Source organism: Elephas maximus, chromosome 3, assembly GCF_024166365.1.
Source record: "Elephas maximus indicus isolate mEleMax1 chromosome 3, mEleMax1 primary haplotype, whole genome shotgun sequence".
NCBI lineage: Eukaryota > Metazoa > Chordata > Mammalia > Proboscidea > Elephantidae > Elephas > Elephas maximus.
Window position 1 is genome coordinate 109,510,410 of NC_064821.1, and position 16,819 is coordinate 109,527,228.

General features: G+C 40.8%; 1 protein-coding gene across 1 annotated transcript in view; it reads left to right on the top strand.

The window, feature by feature from the left end:
* ROR1 (receptor tyrosine kinase like orphan receptor 1) overlaps window positions 1–16,819 on the top strand; it is a 486,857-nt gene that overhangs the window by 268,339 nt on the left and 201,699 nt on the right. The window contains exon 2 of the mRNA XM_049879476.1: window positions 3,198–3,269. Coding sequence (XP_049735433.1) covers window positions 3,198–3,269 — 72 coding nt within the window. The remainder of the gene's footprint in view (window positions 1–3,197; window positions 3,270–16,819) is intronic.

A 16,819-nucleotide genomic window follows, 5' to 3' on the forward strand; every position in this document is an offset into this window, starting at 1 on the left:
AAAATATAAAAAAGATTGTTAGACATCATTTTTGTGAGAGGAATTACTAATATTATACTTTTCACATCTAGTAAACAGCCTTTCTTCTAAAAAACTTGGCCTTGGAAGGTAATATTTTTCAAGGTTGTTCATATTTTAAGATAATTTATCTGTTATTATCATTTTATCAGAGAAGCTGAACATGTGGTTATCTCAAGGAATGAATCGTAAGACAGAGGACAAAATTCCTCAGAATCAGCCCAGTTGCTTAATGAGCTTGTGAATGGAAATGACCTTTGCCATAGCCCAAGGACTGAGTGGTGATTGGTGTCCAGGGACATGTGGGGGAACAATTTCACTGTTAACAGTGCCAAGAATCTATTCATTTGTCATCGGTCCCAAATTATATTCAATCAGCAATTCACACTCATGTTGGAAAAATCAAGTGACATACAGCTAACTTTCTATAAAATGAATATTGTAAAATGAAACCTATATTTCTGGCAATTTAACTGTGAGCAGTAGTAAGATGAAGCTATGAAAATATTGAATGTAAATGTAGTCAAGGCTTGTCTTAATCCCACCACTTCCCCATCCTTTGGTTCCTCTTCTGATATTCCTCCCTGCCTGCCATGTTTCTATTCCCAAGCTCCCTGAAGTCTGGATATTGGAGCACCCGCAGAGGCTTTTTATAAGGTGAAGAACCACAGTAGTCCCTAGTACTGCAAAGGAGGGGCCGTTATTCAAAGAGCCAAAGTGGATGGCAGCAGGCTGGGGGTCAGGTTAGAATGCAGTTAGAGTCAAATATGGAGGGTCTTGAAATGTAGGTAATTAGCTTACCCTGGTGAAATTGCCTGCGTGCGTTACCCATGCCTAGGACAAGTGGTTGATACCAGAAACACTGCTTTCTACTGTGGTTTTATGTTAGCATTTTTCCTACCTACTTGGGTAAATTTTTCTTTTTGGTTTCATATTTTGGATCTGTCTGTGCTTTATGATCCCTGCCATATTGCCCAACTGACTTCAAACACCAAAAATACCAAACCCATTGCCATCAAGTCGATTCCAAGTCATGGCAGCCCTATAGGACAGAGTAGAACTGCCCCATAGGGTTTTCAAGGCTGTAATCTGTATGGAAGTAGACTGTCACCTCTTTCTCCTATGGAGCCTCTGGTGAGTTCAAACCGCTGACCTTTTGGTTAGCGGCTGAACACTTAACCACTGAGCCACCAGGGTTTCTTCCAACTGACTTCAAGTCCTCCTAAAAGAATCTATGCCATTTTTGGCTCAGGACATATGAGGAGACTAGAGCCACTTGGGTGGGGTAGGTGTGTGTAGTTCGTCTACTCCTTTTCCCACCTGCCTCTAGGACAGGGGAAGAGGTAAGCCAAGGAGAGCCACTCAAACCAAATGACCCTTTTGTTTGCTGTGTGTGGTAGGTTGATCGGAGACCTAGTAGGCAGATTGGAAGTGTACCTTTGTAAGGTCTCAGTGGGTAAACATCCTGTCCTTGGCAAACTTAGTGACGATGGTGTGTGGCTTCTATGGCCATTTGGCATTAGCAAATAAGAACATGTAGAAAGTGAGCTTATCTAGGTGAAAGGGTCAAGCCAGAGGTAAGGTGAAAAAAAAGTCAGGTCTCGCAAAGACTTGAGTACTAGGCAGTGTGTGTTGCTGGGAGATGTGTGGGCGGTAGATTCAGACAGACTTGGATTTGAATCTTAATTCCTCCACTTACAAAAGTTCATCTTGCATGCCAACTCAGATCCATTTTTAGTGGCTACATAGAGCATTGCATTGAAAAGACTCTAAGGCAGATCCTAGGCTTAGGAGGTATATAGGACTCTAATTGATTAATGATGTCTGAACTGGAGGGATGGAGGGGAATTGACATTATGTATGGTATATAACTAATGGCCCTGGGCTTTCCAACATCCCGTCCATAATTAATATTCTGTAATACTGTGAAGGAGTCCCTGCGTGGTGCAAATGGATAGCGTGCTTAATAGCTAAACAAAAGATTGGCGGTTCACGTCCACCCAAAGGCACCTCAGAAAAAACGCCTGGGATAGGGATGGATTAATCAGTAAGCAAGGTACACACAGACTTACATTAAGCAAGGTACGCACGGGCTTACTTGTGCTTACTTACTAACCTGTAGTGCAATCGTGCACTACAGGTTAGTAAGTAAGCACAAGTAAGCCCGTGCGTACCTTGCTTATTGGATAATCTGTCCTTTGCCTGGTGATCTACTTTCAAAAAATAAGCCATTGAAAACCCTATGGAACACAGTTATACTCTGACACACACAGGAATGTCATGAGTCGGAGGTGACTCAATGGCAGCTGGTTTTTTTGTTATGTTTTGTTTTTAATACTGTGAGTGTGTGTGTGTGTAAGAGAGACAGAGAAGACATGGCTTGTCTGGGGTGGAATTAGCTCAACCCTATTAAAATATGCTAGTGGGACGGTGTGCTTGCTTAAAATTTCAAAAATGACAAAAACATCATTTGTATAGCACCATATATTATGGACAAATTTTTTAATCATAGTATGTTATGTCCTTTAGATCGTTATTTGCATGTTTCCTTTAATTTTATAGTAATTTTGAAAAATCATGTTGTAAGTTAAGTTTGGTTAATGACTTAACATTAATACAAACAAATTAATACAAATTTATAATTAATACACACAGATAACTACATTTATGTACTTCGAAGATTTCCTTTGTCTTTAAGTTCCAATGTAGAGAAGTGGATTTCTCTATGAATAAAAATACTAACAATTCACAAGCACAACAAATGAATTAAGCAGCAGAAGCAATGTTGTTCTTATTTTTCATGGGAAGATTGTTGAATATATTAGTCTAAGCCTACTCTTTTAACAAGGAAAGGAAGAGTTTTTGTTTGTGAATAGTAATTTCTGCTGATACATTTTTTAGTTAATGAAATATTTTTATTTTAATTTCTAAGCCAGGGTTTTAAAGTAAAACTCCTCAAACCTGAACTATAGATTGCTAATCTGGGCAGCCTCTATAGTGTAGGCACCTCTCCCAGGCAACCCGGAACAGCCATTCCAGTTTAATAAACTATGAGATCGCAGTGGTCTGCCTCAGAAGGCAGAGCCTTTGGAAATCCCCTGTAATGCATCTAACAGCCCATTAGTTACTATAATTAATACGGCCCTTGTCTTTCTCCCCTCCCTTGTTTTTCTTCTCAGAAACCGAGTTGTCAGTCACTGCTGAATTAATGCCTACCTCATCATGGAACATTTCAAGTGAACTCGACAAAGGTATGCAGTGGGGACACAGGAGAGGTAGGGGCAGGGAGACGTGAAACTCCATTTTTAATCTTGGCATGGCCTTCTTTGAAATCAACTGCATTTTAGATCACTAGGAGGAGGTGGGGGCCAAAATAAATTCCTTTTGTGATCATTTAATATTTAATTGCTTGACATTCTATTATTTCTGGAAAGGTTTTTTTTTTTCTTCTTCTTCTTTCTTTTCTTTCCCTTCTTCCTCTAAAACGTTCCACATGGTAAAAATGCTTCAAGATGTGAAATCGGGTCGTTTCTGACCTTCCTGACACTGCATCTAGTGGATCTTATTTAGGGGATTTGATTCAGCCTGAGCCAGGATTGATCCGAAATGTTTGCTGGGTGACCTTTTACACGGAGCATTTGATGTGCTCGCAGGGTTCAGGATAGAGTATTTGGAATGTTTGTAATTGCCTGTGCCTACAGATGGTAGCTTCCTGTGTGCATGTGAGGAACAGATTTCTGCTATGAGGGTTATTGTTCAGTATTAATTAAGTCCCACCATATGCCAAGAACTGGCTGCTCCATAGAGATCCTATGTCACGGAGTGGTAAATCAGGACAAATTCAAAGCCCCTGCAATCCTGCTCAATCTACCTTTCCAGCCTTAGTTCTCTTTAGTCCCTTTTATATACCTTACACTTCACCCAAATTTCTATTTCTTCTTATTGTATCTTGTGCTTTTCTGACGCTGTCTAAACCATTCCTTCCACTTGGATTGCCCTTCCATTCTACAAGTCCACAACCTACTTTTCCTTCAAGACCAAGCATAAATTCCACAGCATCCACAGTCTTCTCTAATCTCTCAACAGGAAGTGGTCTTTCCTTCTTTGGAGCTCCCATAGCCCTTTTCTCTGTTCTTCTGTTAACATTTTCTGTGTTGTAACGTGGTGATTTAGATTACTATCTGGCTCATAAGCCTGGAAGTTCCTTCTGGGTGAGATTTTTATCTTGTTCCTTGTCCCTCGCCCCTCTTTTTTTTGGGTCAGGGGAAGTCTCTATTACAAAATCTAGCAAGAATTCTTTTTCATAGGAAATTCTCAATAAATATGTGTGGAATGTCGAGTCACACCTTATCTCGTGAGGGCCCTCATCCATACACCTGTGTGCAAATACATTCACCAAACTTCTAACTCCCACTTGAGTTCAGACATTTTTCTAGGTTCTGGGATTAAAGTGATAAAAGCCCAAAAGTCATTGCCAAAAATTACTGTCTATGGTCAACTCTCTTTTGTTCACTAATATATTCACTGTGGGTTGTTTTTCCTCTCTGGGGGAAGATAACTTTATTTTACAAAACAGCAAAAGGCCAAAGTTATTTTGCTGGTTACACTGTATTAGGCATTTTAGCATGGCAGGATGAGGTGAGATATCTTTTCATCTTACATCAAAGGTCATTTAGAATAATTTTTCTATTGTCAAATCTGATTTGGACATTTCTAATGAAGGGGATTAAAGCAGGGACTGCATGTAATTCCTTTCATCCCAACACCTAGCATGGTGCCTGGAAGGCAGTGGAGTTTTCAGTAAGTATTTATGGAATTTTAAAAAATGGAAGGGAAAAAATAAAGGACACTACATGTTAACTTAAGGAGCCCTGGTATCACAGTGGTAAAGCACACGGCTGCTAAACAAAAGATTGGTGATTCGAATCCACCAACTGCGCTGCAGGGAAAAAATACCTGGTGATCTGTTCCTTAAAGATTGCAGCCTAGAAAACCCTATGGGGCAGTTCTACTCTGTCACATAGGGTTGCTATGAGTCAGAATCGACTGAACAGCACCCGATAACAAAAACAAAAAATGTTAATTTAGAACCTGCTCTGTGCCAGGCTCTGTGCTAGGTGCTTTTTAAGTATGTGAGCTTAATCAGCATAGCCTCTTATGGATCCAACAGAAAAATTATATCATTGTACAATGCATATTACTGACTAGTTCTAGTTATGGCTATAGAATAGCATCAGCATGTGCTAATAAAGGCAGCAGAGCCACCATCCAGGAACCAAACCTGCCAGACTTGGAATTTCCACCAGACGTAGTGCTATAACTACCATTGGTTGCCCCTTCAAGAAAAAAAGTAGTATAAGTAATGGCCCAAAACTGGACCTTTGCCCAGCATTTTGTCAGGCCTCAAAATCCTGTTTTGGTCAGCACTGCCTTCCCTAGAACATGGAAGGTTTTCAAGGATTCTTGGTGTCATATTTCCCTAGCATATAGTACATACTCTTTAATTCCCAGTTAGAATGAGAGGGAAGCATGATTTATTTATTTATTTATTCATAAATCAACTCCTTACTGATTCTTACTCTCTACCCTGGGAATTATGTGAAGCAGTAGGATCTATTTCATGAATCAAACAAAGGTCCCTGTTCTCCATGGACTCACAGCCTAGTGGAAGAGTTGGCTATCTAAATGCATAATCACAGCCTTCTGACCCATTTGATAGATTAAGCTGTTAAGGGACATTCTCCCCCAAACAGAGAAATGCTGGTAGAAATAAATACACAATGAAAAAAATCCTTTGCTAGGCTGGTACGCAAAAAAGGCTAATCTCCAGATGCCAGAAATGAAGAAGATGCTCAATGGTGGAGCAATTAGCAGTGAAGAAGAATTAAGCACAAGATCCTATAAAAATATGTGAAATAAATACAGTCATAAGGAGCCATTGATTTAGGATCCTACAGGAATGAGATTTGACAGCATGGGAAACTCCCTACATGAGGCTGTGAGTGAGGAATGGCTGCCCTAAGCATGAAATAAGGAAAAGTCTGCTGAGGACGTGGTAAGGAAGTCTATCAACCACTGTAGGCCATGAAAAAGAGTCACCTACAAAAAATCCGAACACAGCCTGCACTGTATGTGGGTACAGTGTTGGTACTTCTCATGAAGTGGGCTAGCCACAAACCAATAAGATAACAGCTTGGTCTGGAATTGATTAAGCTATGAGAACCTGACAGGGCAAACCCAAAACCAGCTCATAAAAATATCTTAACACCCCATGGCAAGTGGGTTTTTCACCAAAAACAAATCAAAACAACAACAACAACAAACTCCTGCTGATGTTGAGTTCACTTTTAAAAATTGCAGCACGTAAGAGAGGAAAAAAGCCACCATGAGAGAGAGTCTGTATAGAGAGGTCTTCCCTTGAAACTAAAAATGATGCACCAATTTGAGAGAATGCGTATGTTTAAAATGTTTCATGGTGAAAGAGGAAATAGAAACCATGGGGAAAGTATAGGATAATAGGTTCAGAAAATAGATCTTAAAAGAACTACATAGAAATTCTAGAATTCAAACTTTAGTTTATAGAAATGAAAAATTCATTAAATGGGTTAAATAGTGGTTACATACCGCTAAAGAGAGAAATAGCCTGAAGGATAGATATGAAGTAATATGGTGGTTAAGAGAATGGACTCTGGAGCCAAGATAACTAGATCTGAATCCTGACTGTACACTGTGTACAGTGTGACTTTGGGCAAGCCACTCAATCTTTCTGTTCTTTAGTTTTGTAATTTGTAAAATGGGATAATAATAGTATGTACCTCATAGGGTTGTTGTGAGAATTAATCTGGCTGGCAAAGCTGATAAACTAATTGGAGAATACAAAGCAACAGCTGGTTTTGGTTAATGTGGTTATTTCTTTGGGCAGGAACTTTTGGCAGGATAGAGCGAGCCCTGGTGGCTCAGTAAGGAGCCTGGCTGCTAACCAAAAGGTTGGCAGTTTGAATCTACCAGCCCCGCTCATTGGAAACCTGTGGAGCAGTTCTACTCTTTGCTATACAATCACTGTGAGTCAGAATCTACTCAATGGCAATGTTTTTTTTTTTAACTTTTTTTAAACAGGGGAGTAAAGGAGACATATTTTAGGGGTGAGGTAGAGCTTTCAGATCCTGTTAGATTAGCAGATTCCCACTCAGGCCTTAAGAGTGTTCACCCACACAAGTGTCACATTCCTTAACTTGGCAAACAAAGTTCCGCATGGTCTTACTTTTGCCAACTCTTCTCACCATACCGCCCCCCCCATACTTTGTACTCCATTTGTTTCAACAACCAGCCTCTAATTTCCTAAACATACCATTCTATTTCCAGTTTCATGCCTTTGTTCGTGCAGTTCTGTCTGACGGGATTGCCTTCGCCTCTATTCTTCAGTTGGCCAACTCCTTCTTCATTTAAGCACTACCTGAAACATTCCCTCCTCCATTTCTCCCTGCGGTGCCCCTAGTAGACATAGTGCTGTATTTCTGCCTTGGAGGACCTTACATTCTAGAGGAAGAGACAGACAACTAACAAATTCTCTATTAACATAATTGACCATGGCATTAACATTGCCCCAAAATATTTCATATGTGAGATACTGTATCATCCCATATATATCTTGATCGGAGTCCCCTACCACACTGTGTTGAAATTATCTATTCTGTTCTTGCGTCTTTGAAGACAGAGGCTCTCTTTTCTATTGCTTACTCTTTCCTATTGCCTAACACAATGTCTGATATATAGACGAAAACACAATGTCTGATATATAGCGTTAAATTGCCTGGGTTCAAATCCCAGCTATGAATACCTACTGCATGAGAGGCACTTGCTTAACATGTTGATACATCATTTGAATTCACATTGCCCTTGAGGTGGAACAGATGAGGCAACTGAAACTCATGCAGTTAAAGAACTTGGCCAAGGGGCATAGCTGGTGAGTGGCAGTGCCAGAATTCCCTTGAAGGTCTACAGGCACCAAGTCCGGGGAACCATGTCCAACATGGCAGCTGTCTCCCTTGCATTCATATCCCTACCTCCTGTGGGGTGAGTTTCCTCATATGGCAAAGCAGTAAAATAAAATCCATCATGTGGTTTTCTTTAATGCCTTTCTCTCCATCCAGCTGTTCTATTCCACCCATCAATCCTGCCCTGGCTCCCCAGCCTCACTCAGGTCCAGCCAGTGGCATTAAACGTTACCTGTTTATCCTTTCCAACAGGAAATGAAATGTAAAAGAGACAAGGCCACCCGGGAAGAGCCATTGAAAGCTACTATTGATGGGGCATAGGGGGTAATTTCTGAAACAAATGCTTCAGAACCAAGTACCTCCTAAAACAAATTAATCTACAGGGGCCCAACCTCAGCTTCCCCTTGGGAGTGTTGGGGTGGGGTGTGATGAGGGCCTCTTTTCCTTCTTCCATGTTCAGTCACACAAGGTCTCAGAGGTTCTCTATAGAAAGCCAAATGTTTCTTTTGGAGGAAGGACTGGAAATTGCACCCGGAGGTGGAGAAAGGGAGGGAGCCTACTACTTAAAAAAATATTGAGGGCTGCTTCCAACTGCAAATAGTTTTCTGTGCTGACAGACTAGATTTGGGGGTATTTTTATCCTGGTTTGCTTTTTTAAATGAAGAGCTAGAGTTCTTTACCAGCTTGGAGCTTTGTATATAGGAGGGAAGGGTATAACATGGCTCTTAGGCACATGGGCTCTGGAGTTTACTACAACTCTGAGCTTCCTATAAAGTGGGGATATTTGAGTCTGTCACTTAAGATTGTTTTCCTGGCCAACAAGCACATCTCTCCATCACACTTCTGTGTGATGCTGTGGGACAGCCACTCACAGGCTCACAATAGAAGGATACAACCTGGACTCAACCCCTTAGCTCACCTGTGTCCTCAGGGGTTCACCATCAAGGGCTATGACCATGTTCTCTAGTTAGGGAGTGATTGCTTCCTCTTGTACCCTCTCTCTATAACTTGATCTTTCCTTGGCACATATATAGTATCTTTAAACAGTATTGACTGATCTGTAACTTGGACCTTGGTTATTGGCTAGTCTCGATGAGATAAGTAGGTCATTTTCTTGTGCTCTTAATTATATATATTTCGACCTGAAAGTGGGTAAAGTGGGACAATATAAGGATGGACTGTATTGGGAGCCTTGGCACTGGGAAAACTGAAGAACAGTCCTTTTAGACATGGGTCTCAGGGCATGGGTATCCATCCTTGTGTTCCATCTTCAAAACTGATTGCTGCCTGGAGAAATTCCTCATGGAATTCTTGGACTATCCATGTGCTATACATTTAAGACAACCCAAGTTCAGCAGATTTTTGTTATTAGCATTATTTTACTCAAAGGACTGATACCTTTTTATTGGAGACCTGGTTGCACAGTAGTTAAAAAATTTGGCTGCTGTCTTGGTTACCTAGTGCTGCTATAACAAAGAGAAATTTATTTTATCACGGTCTAGTAGGCTATAAGTCCAAATTCAGGGCATCAACTCCAGGGGAAGGCTTTCTCTGTCAGTTCTGAAGGAAGGTCCTTCTCATCAGCCTTCCCTTGGTCTGGGAGCTTCTCCATGCAGGAACCCAGGGTCCAAAGGACACACTCTGCTCCTGGCACTGCTTTCTTGGTGGTATGAGGTCCCCATGTCTCTCTGCTCTCTTCTCTTTTATATCTCAAAAGAGATTGGTTTAAGACACTATCTAATCTTGTAGATCTCCTCGATATAGCTGCCACTAACCCATCTCATTACATGATAGTGATAGGATTTACAACACAAAGGGAAATCACCAGATGACAAAATGGTAGACAATCATACAATACTGGGAATCATGACCTAGCCAAGTTGACAGATATTTTGGGGGGACACAGTTCAATCCATGATAGCTGCTAACCAAAAGGATGGCAGTTCAAATCCACCAGCTTATCCTTGCAAACCATATGGGACAGTTCCATCTGTCCTATCGGGTCTCTATGAATCAGAATTGACTCAATAGCAACGGGTTTGGTTTTTTTCTTTAGTATCTTTTTGCCACTATCAGCTATTGAAGCATGCAGAGCTTGTGTTACCTCATATGTAAAAGGAGAGAAATGACGACTCCATAAGGTTTTTATAAGGGTTAAATAAAGTGCTGACAATGAAGTCCCATCACAGTCCCCAGCACAGATATCACTTGCCACTGAGTTGATTACAACTCATGGCAACCCCGTGTGTGTCAGGTAGAACTGTGCTTCATAGGATTTTCAATGGCTTTTTTTTTTCAATTGAAGTAGATCACTAGGCCTGTCTTCCACGGTGCCTCTGGTGGACTTCAACCTCCAACCTTTTGGTTAATGGTCAAGTGCATTAACTGTTTACACCTCCCAGGGACTCCTCAGCGCAGATAGTTGCTTTTTAATCCTGGTTCTCTTACTCATCCATCTTGTTCCCAAGGGAAGGGCAGTGTGATCTGGGGAAAGAGTACTTCACAAGGAACCTTGATTCTAGTCCCAGCTCCACCACCAACTCAGTGACCTGTAAGCTCTGGGCCTCAGTGTCCTCACCTTTTAAAAAGGAGGTATCGATACTTGTTCTGGATTCCTTCCCCATTATGAGGCTCTAGTGCCATTCAGTCCTGTATGGTAGCCACTAGCAGCCTGCGGGAGCCCTGGTGGCACAAGTGGTTAAGAGCTCAGAAGGTTGGCAGTTCGAATCCACCAGCTCCTCCTTGGAAACCCTATGGAGCAGTTCCACTCTGTCCTGTAGGGTCAGTATGTGTCAGAATTGACTCGACGGCAATGGGTAGCAGCCTGTGGTTATTGAGCACTTGATACGTAACCAGTCCAAAATGAGATGTAGTATAAGTGTAAAACACACTCTGTATTTCAAAGGCTTAATACAAAAAAAGAATGTAAAATATCTTATTAATAATTTTTGTATAGATCATGTGTTGAAATGATAATATTTTTATATACTGAATTAAGTGAAATATATTATTAGAATTAATTTTACCTGATCCTTTTTAATGTGGCTACTAGACAATTTTAAATGACTTGTTTGCATTTGTAGCTCACATTATATTTCTATTAGATAATGCTGCTCTATGGAACAATATCTGGGACCTCAGGTACAACTCCTAACCTGTATTTCCTCCTTGTTAACAAAAGATGTTTTCATATCCACCCTGAATTTAAAGTTCTAGGAGCTATTTTTTATTAAAAAAATGATAATCTAAAACCAATTATATATACAGAGATATATATGTATAATGCTTTGGTATATAAAAAGTACTTTAAGGGTAAAGGGTTGTCATTACTGATTATAGTCTGATCAATAATTCTCAGAGAAAGGTGGTATCTCGAGTAATCCTCATTCCGTGGAGAAAAGTTTTGAGCATTGGAGGGATTATAATTTGGTAGCAGTCACATAAAGGACAGCTGTAACGAACAAGTCAGGAAATCCTAGTTTTGGGTCAACAGTTCAGTGCATTAAAACAGGCCCTCATGAAGAATGACTAAATAAACCCATAACAAAAGAAGAGATTGAAAAGGTAATCAAAAAAATCTCTCCCCCCTCCCCTGCCAAAAAGAAAGCCCTGACCCGGACAGCTTCACTGCAGAGTTCTACCAAACTTTCCGAGAAGAGTTAACACCACTACTACTAAAGGTATTTCAGAGCATAGAAAAGGACAGAATACTCCCAAACTCATTCTATGAAGCCAGCATATCCCTGATACCAAAACCAGGTAAAGACATCACAAAAAAAAAAATTACAGACCTATATCCCTCATGAATGTAGATGTAAAAATCCTCAACAAAATTCTAGCCAATAGAATTCAACAACATATCAAGAAAGTAATTCACCATGACCAAGTGGGATTCATACCAGGTATGCAGGGATGGTTCAACATTAGAAAAACAATGTAATCCATCATATAAATAAAACAAAAGACAAGAACCACATGATCTTATCAACTGATGCAGAAAAGGCATTTGACAAAGTTCAATACCGATTCATGATAAAAACTCTCAGCAAAATAGGAATAGAAGGAAAATTCCTCAGCATAATAAAGGGCACTGGGTTTCTTTTTTTTTTTTTTTATCCAAAGCCAACAGCCAACATCATCCTAAGTGGAGAGAGTCTGAAAGCATTCCACTTGAGATCGGGAACCAGACAAGGATGCCCTTTATTACCACTCTTATTCAACATTGTGCTGGAGGTCCTAGCCAGAGCAGTTAGGCTAGATAGAGAAATAAAGGGCATCCAGATTGGCAAGGAAGAAGTAAAAGTATCTCTATTTGCAGATGACATGATCTTCTACACAGAAAGCCCTAAAGAATCCTCAGGAAAACTACTGAAACTAATAGAAGAGTTCAGCAGAGTATCAGGATACAAGATAAACATACAAAAATCAGTTGGATTCCTCTACACCAACCAAAAAAAATCAAAGAGGAAATCACCAAATCAATACCATTTACAGGGGCCCCCAAGAAGATAAAACACTTAGGAATAAATCTTAGCAGAGATGTAAAAGACATATACAAACAAAGCTACAAGAAACTACTGCAAGAAACCAAAAGAGACCTACATAAGTGGAAAAACATACCTTGCCCATGGATAGGAAGACTTAACATTGTAAAAATGTCTTTCTACTAAAAGCCGTCTATAGATAAAATGCAATCCCAATCCAAATTACAACGACATTTTTTAATGAGATGGAGAAACAAATCACCAACTTCATATGAAAGGGAAGCCCTGGATAAGTAAAGCATTACTGAAAAAGAAGAACAAAGTGGGAGGCTTCACTCTACCTGATTTTAGAACCTATTATACCGCTACAGTAGTCAAAACAGCCTGGTGCTGGTATAACAACATATACATAGACCAACGGAACAGAATTGAGAATCCAGACATAAATCCATCCACATATGAGCAGCTGATATTTGACAAAGGCTCAAAGTCAGTTAAATGGGGAAAAGACAGTCTGTTTAACAACTGGTGCTGGCATAACTGGATATCCATCTGCAAAAAAATGAAACAGGACCCATACCTCACACCATGCACAAAAACTAACTCAGTATGGATCAAAGACCTAAATATAAAATCTAAAACAATAAAGATCATGGAAGAAAAAATAGGGACAATTTTAGGAGCCCTAATACATGGCATAAAGAGTATACAGAACATTACTAACAATGCACAAGAGAAACTGGATAACTGGGAGCTCCTAAAAAATCAAACACCTATGCTCATCCAAAGACTTCACCAAAAGAGTAAAAAAAATTACCTACAGACTGGGAGAACGTTTTTAGCTATGACATTTCCGATCAGCATCTGATCTCTAAAATCTATGTGATACTGCAAAAACTCAACTACAAAAAGACAGATAACCCAATTAAAAAATGGGCAAAGGATATGAACAAGCACTTCACTAAAGAACACATTCAGGTAGCTAACAGATACGTGAGGAAATACTCATGATCATTAACCATTAGAGAAATACAAATCAAAACTACAATGAGATTCCATCTCACTCCAGCGAAAAAAAAAAAAACCAAACCTACTGCCATCGAGTCAATTCTGACTCATAACAACCCTATAGGACAGAGTAGAACTGCTCCATAGGGTTCCCAATGAGCGCCTGGTGGATTTGAACTGCTGACCTTTTGGTTAGCAGCCGTAGCACTTAACCACTATGCAACCAGGCTGGCATTAATCCAAAAAACACAATAAATGTTGGAGAGATTGTGGAGAGACTGGAACACACACTGCTAGTGGGATTGGAAAATGGTACAATCACTTTGGAAATCGATTTGGCACTTCCTTAAAAAGCTGGAAATAGAACTACCGTACGATCCAGCAATCCCACTCCTTGGAATATATCCTAGAGAAATAAGAGACTTTACATGAACAGATATATGCACACCCATGTTCATTGCAACACTGCTTACAATAGCAAAAAGATGGAAGCAACCAAGGTGCCCATCAACGGAAGAATGGATAAATAAATCATGGTATATTCACACAATGGAATACTACTCGTCGATAAAGAACACTGATGAATCTGTGAAACATTTCATAACATGAAGGAATCTGGAAGGCGTTATGCTGAGTGAAATTAGTCAGTTGCCAAAGGACAAATATTGCATAAAATCACTATTATAAGAACTTGAGAAACAGTTTAAACAGAGAAGAAAATATTCTTTGATGGTTACAAGGGCGGGGAGGGTGGGAGGGGTATTCACTAATTAGAAAGTAGATAAAAACTACTTTAGGTGACGGGAAAGACAGCACACAATACAGGTGAGGTCAGCACAACTGGACTAAACGAAAAGCAAAGAAGTTTCCTGAATAAACTGAATGCTTCAAAGGCCAGTGTAGAAGGCAGGGGTTTGGGGACCATAGTTTCAGGGGACATCTAAGTCAATTGGCATAATAAAATCTATTAAGAAAGCATCCTGCATGCCACTTTGGAGAGTGGCATCTGGGGTCTTAAATGCTAGCAAGCGGCCACTAAGATGCATCAATTGGTCTCAACCCACCTGGACCAAAGGAGAATGAAGAACACCAAAGACACAAGGTAATTATGAGCCCAAGAGAGAGAAAGGACCACATAAACCAGAGACTACATCAGCCTGAGACCAGAAGAACTTGATGGTGCCTGGGTACAACCGATGACTGCCCTAACAGGAAACACAACAGAGAACCCCTGAGGGAGCAGGAGAGCAGTGGGATAAAAAAAAAAAAAATGGTCTGACTAAGGCTAGAAGGACCCCAGTGGTCATGGTCCCCAGACCTTCTGTTAGCCCACGACAGGAACCATTCCCAAGGCCAACTCTTCAGACAGGGATTGGACTGGACTATGGGATAGAAAATGATACTGGTGAAGAGTAAGCTTCTTGGATCAAGTAGACACATGAGACTATGTGGGCAGCTCCTGTTGTGGGGGGTAGGTGACAGGGCAGAGGGGGTCAGAAGCTGGCTGAATGGACATGAAAATAGAGAGTGGAGAGAAGGAGCATGCTGTCTCATTACGGGGAGAGCAAGTAGCAGTATATAGCAAGGTGTATATAAATTTTTGTATGAGAAACTGACTTGATTTGTAAACTTTCACTTAAAGCACAATAAAAATTTAACAAAACAAAACAGGCCCTCACACTTTGGCTGTTGCCGCTATCCCTCGAACGTCTTTTTGCACAATTCTTCCACTCTAGTCATGCTCCAGCTGCACTAGCTTCCTTTAGGTTCCTCCAGCAAGCCAAGCTCTTTCCTGCCCAAGGATTTTTTACAGTGGGGTTCCTACTACCCAGAATCCTCTTTCCTTTGCTCTTTGCCTCCTTCAGTTCTTTGCTTAATTTCTATTTCTTCAGAGAAGCTTTTCCTGAACATCTAAAGTTAGTCTCCACATTCAGTTTCCTTTTCCATTCACCTATTTTTTTTTTTAACCTGGTCTAGGCATGGAAGCACTGAGAGGAACACGTTCTTGATAGGAAATCAGGAACCTGAATATATCCAGAGAATTCCTTGCCAGATCTGTTACGTCTATGTTATCCCTAACTATGAGCTCTTTGGTGCCTTTGCCTGGAACCCAGCACAGAAACACATGACATGGAAATCAGCTCCCCTTCATTCACAGGACTCTCCCCTGACCCTTGTTAATCCATTTTGACAGGTCTGCTCACCTAAGGAAAAGGAACCTCCAAGGTGAGAGCTATGGAATTCTGTCATAAAATAGATGAGAAATGACCAGAAGCCTCTTGCAAGGTGGGGTGGGGGGTGGAGAGACAGGCAGAGTGCCACTTGAGGTGAGGTGCCGATGAGCAATTTCCATTCACCATCAGTTTCCATCACCAGCTATGAGGGATTCTTCAGCAGTTTAACACTTATTGCCCTAGGTGCTTTGTTTTGTATATAGGCTTGGCAAATGACCCTTTATGGTCCATCTTGATTCTTAAAAACCTGCTCAAAGGGGAGGTGCTTATCATTGGGAACCGTCACGCGGAGAGGGTCAGGCCTCATCACTCACTGGTCTTTTCAGCCAGTCATTCCAGCTCCAGCTCATGGCACCCAATCTCTCACATCCTTTGTCTGCTGGTGTGTTAGCTACAGGCAACTTGACTATATGAGGAACAGAGAGCTGCAACTCCCTCCTCCCAGCAGTTACTGTGCTGTAGAGACAGAGGAGCAAACGAACAAGCTTGGAAATGTTTATACTCCTGTTTTTCCCATTTAGAATTGGGGTAGAGATTTATCTACCTCCTATCGTGGGTCTCAGATTCCTTGCTCCCTAGGTACCATTTCCAGTAATCCCTGGCTAAGACAAGGCACATTTTTGGACTCATAAATAATCAGGAAGCAGCAAAGAAAGTTTCTTGACTTTCTCAGACCATCTTCTTCCTTGCTTGCCTGTCTTCTAAAAACCTGCCTGCTGAGAGAGCCTCCCTGTGCACCACTTCAGAAATGACTTAAGAGTTTAGCCTCAAGGTGCTTCCAGGACTTTGTGGATTGGAGTCCTGCTCAAAAGGATAATAAAAGGGCCTTTCTTGGCCTTGAACTATGGCTTTGATTCTTGCTTGCAGATTAAGAAGGACCCCTGATAGAATAGTGGTTAAGCACTCGGGTGCGAACCAAAAGGTTGGCAGTTCAAACCCACCAGCTTTAAACCCAAAGACACTCTGCAAGAGAAAGAGTAGCAGACAACTTCTGTAAAGAGTATACAGCCTTGGAAACCCTATGGGGCAGCTCTACTCTGCCCCATAGGGTTGCTATTAGTTGGAATTAAGTTGACAGCAA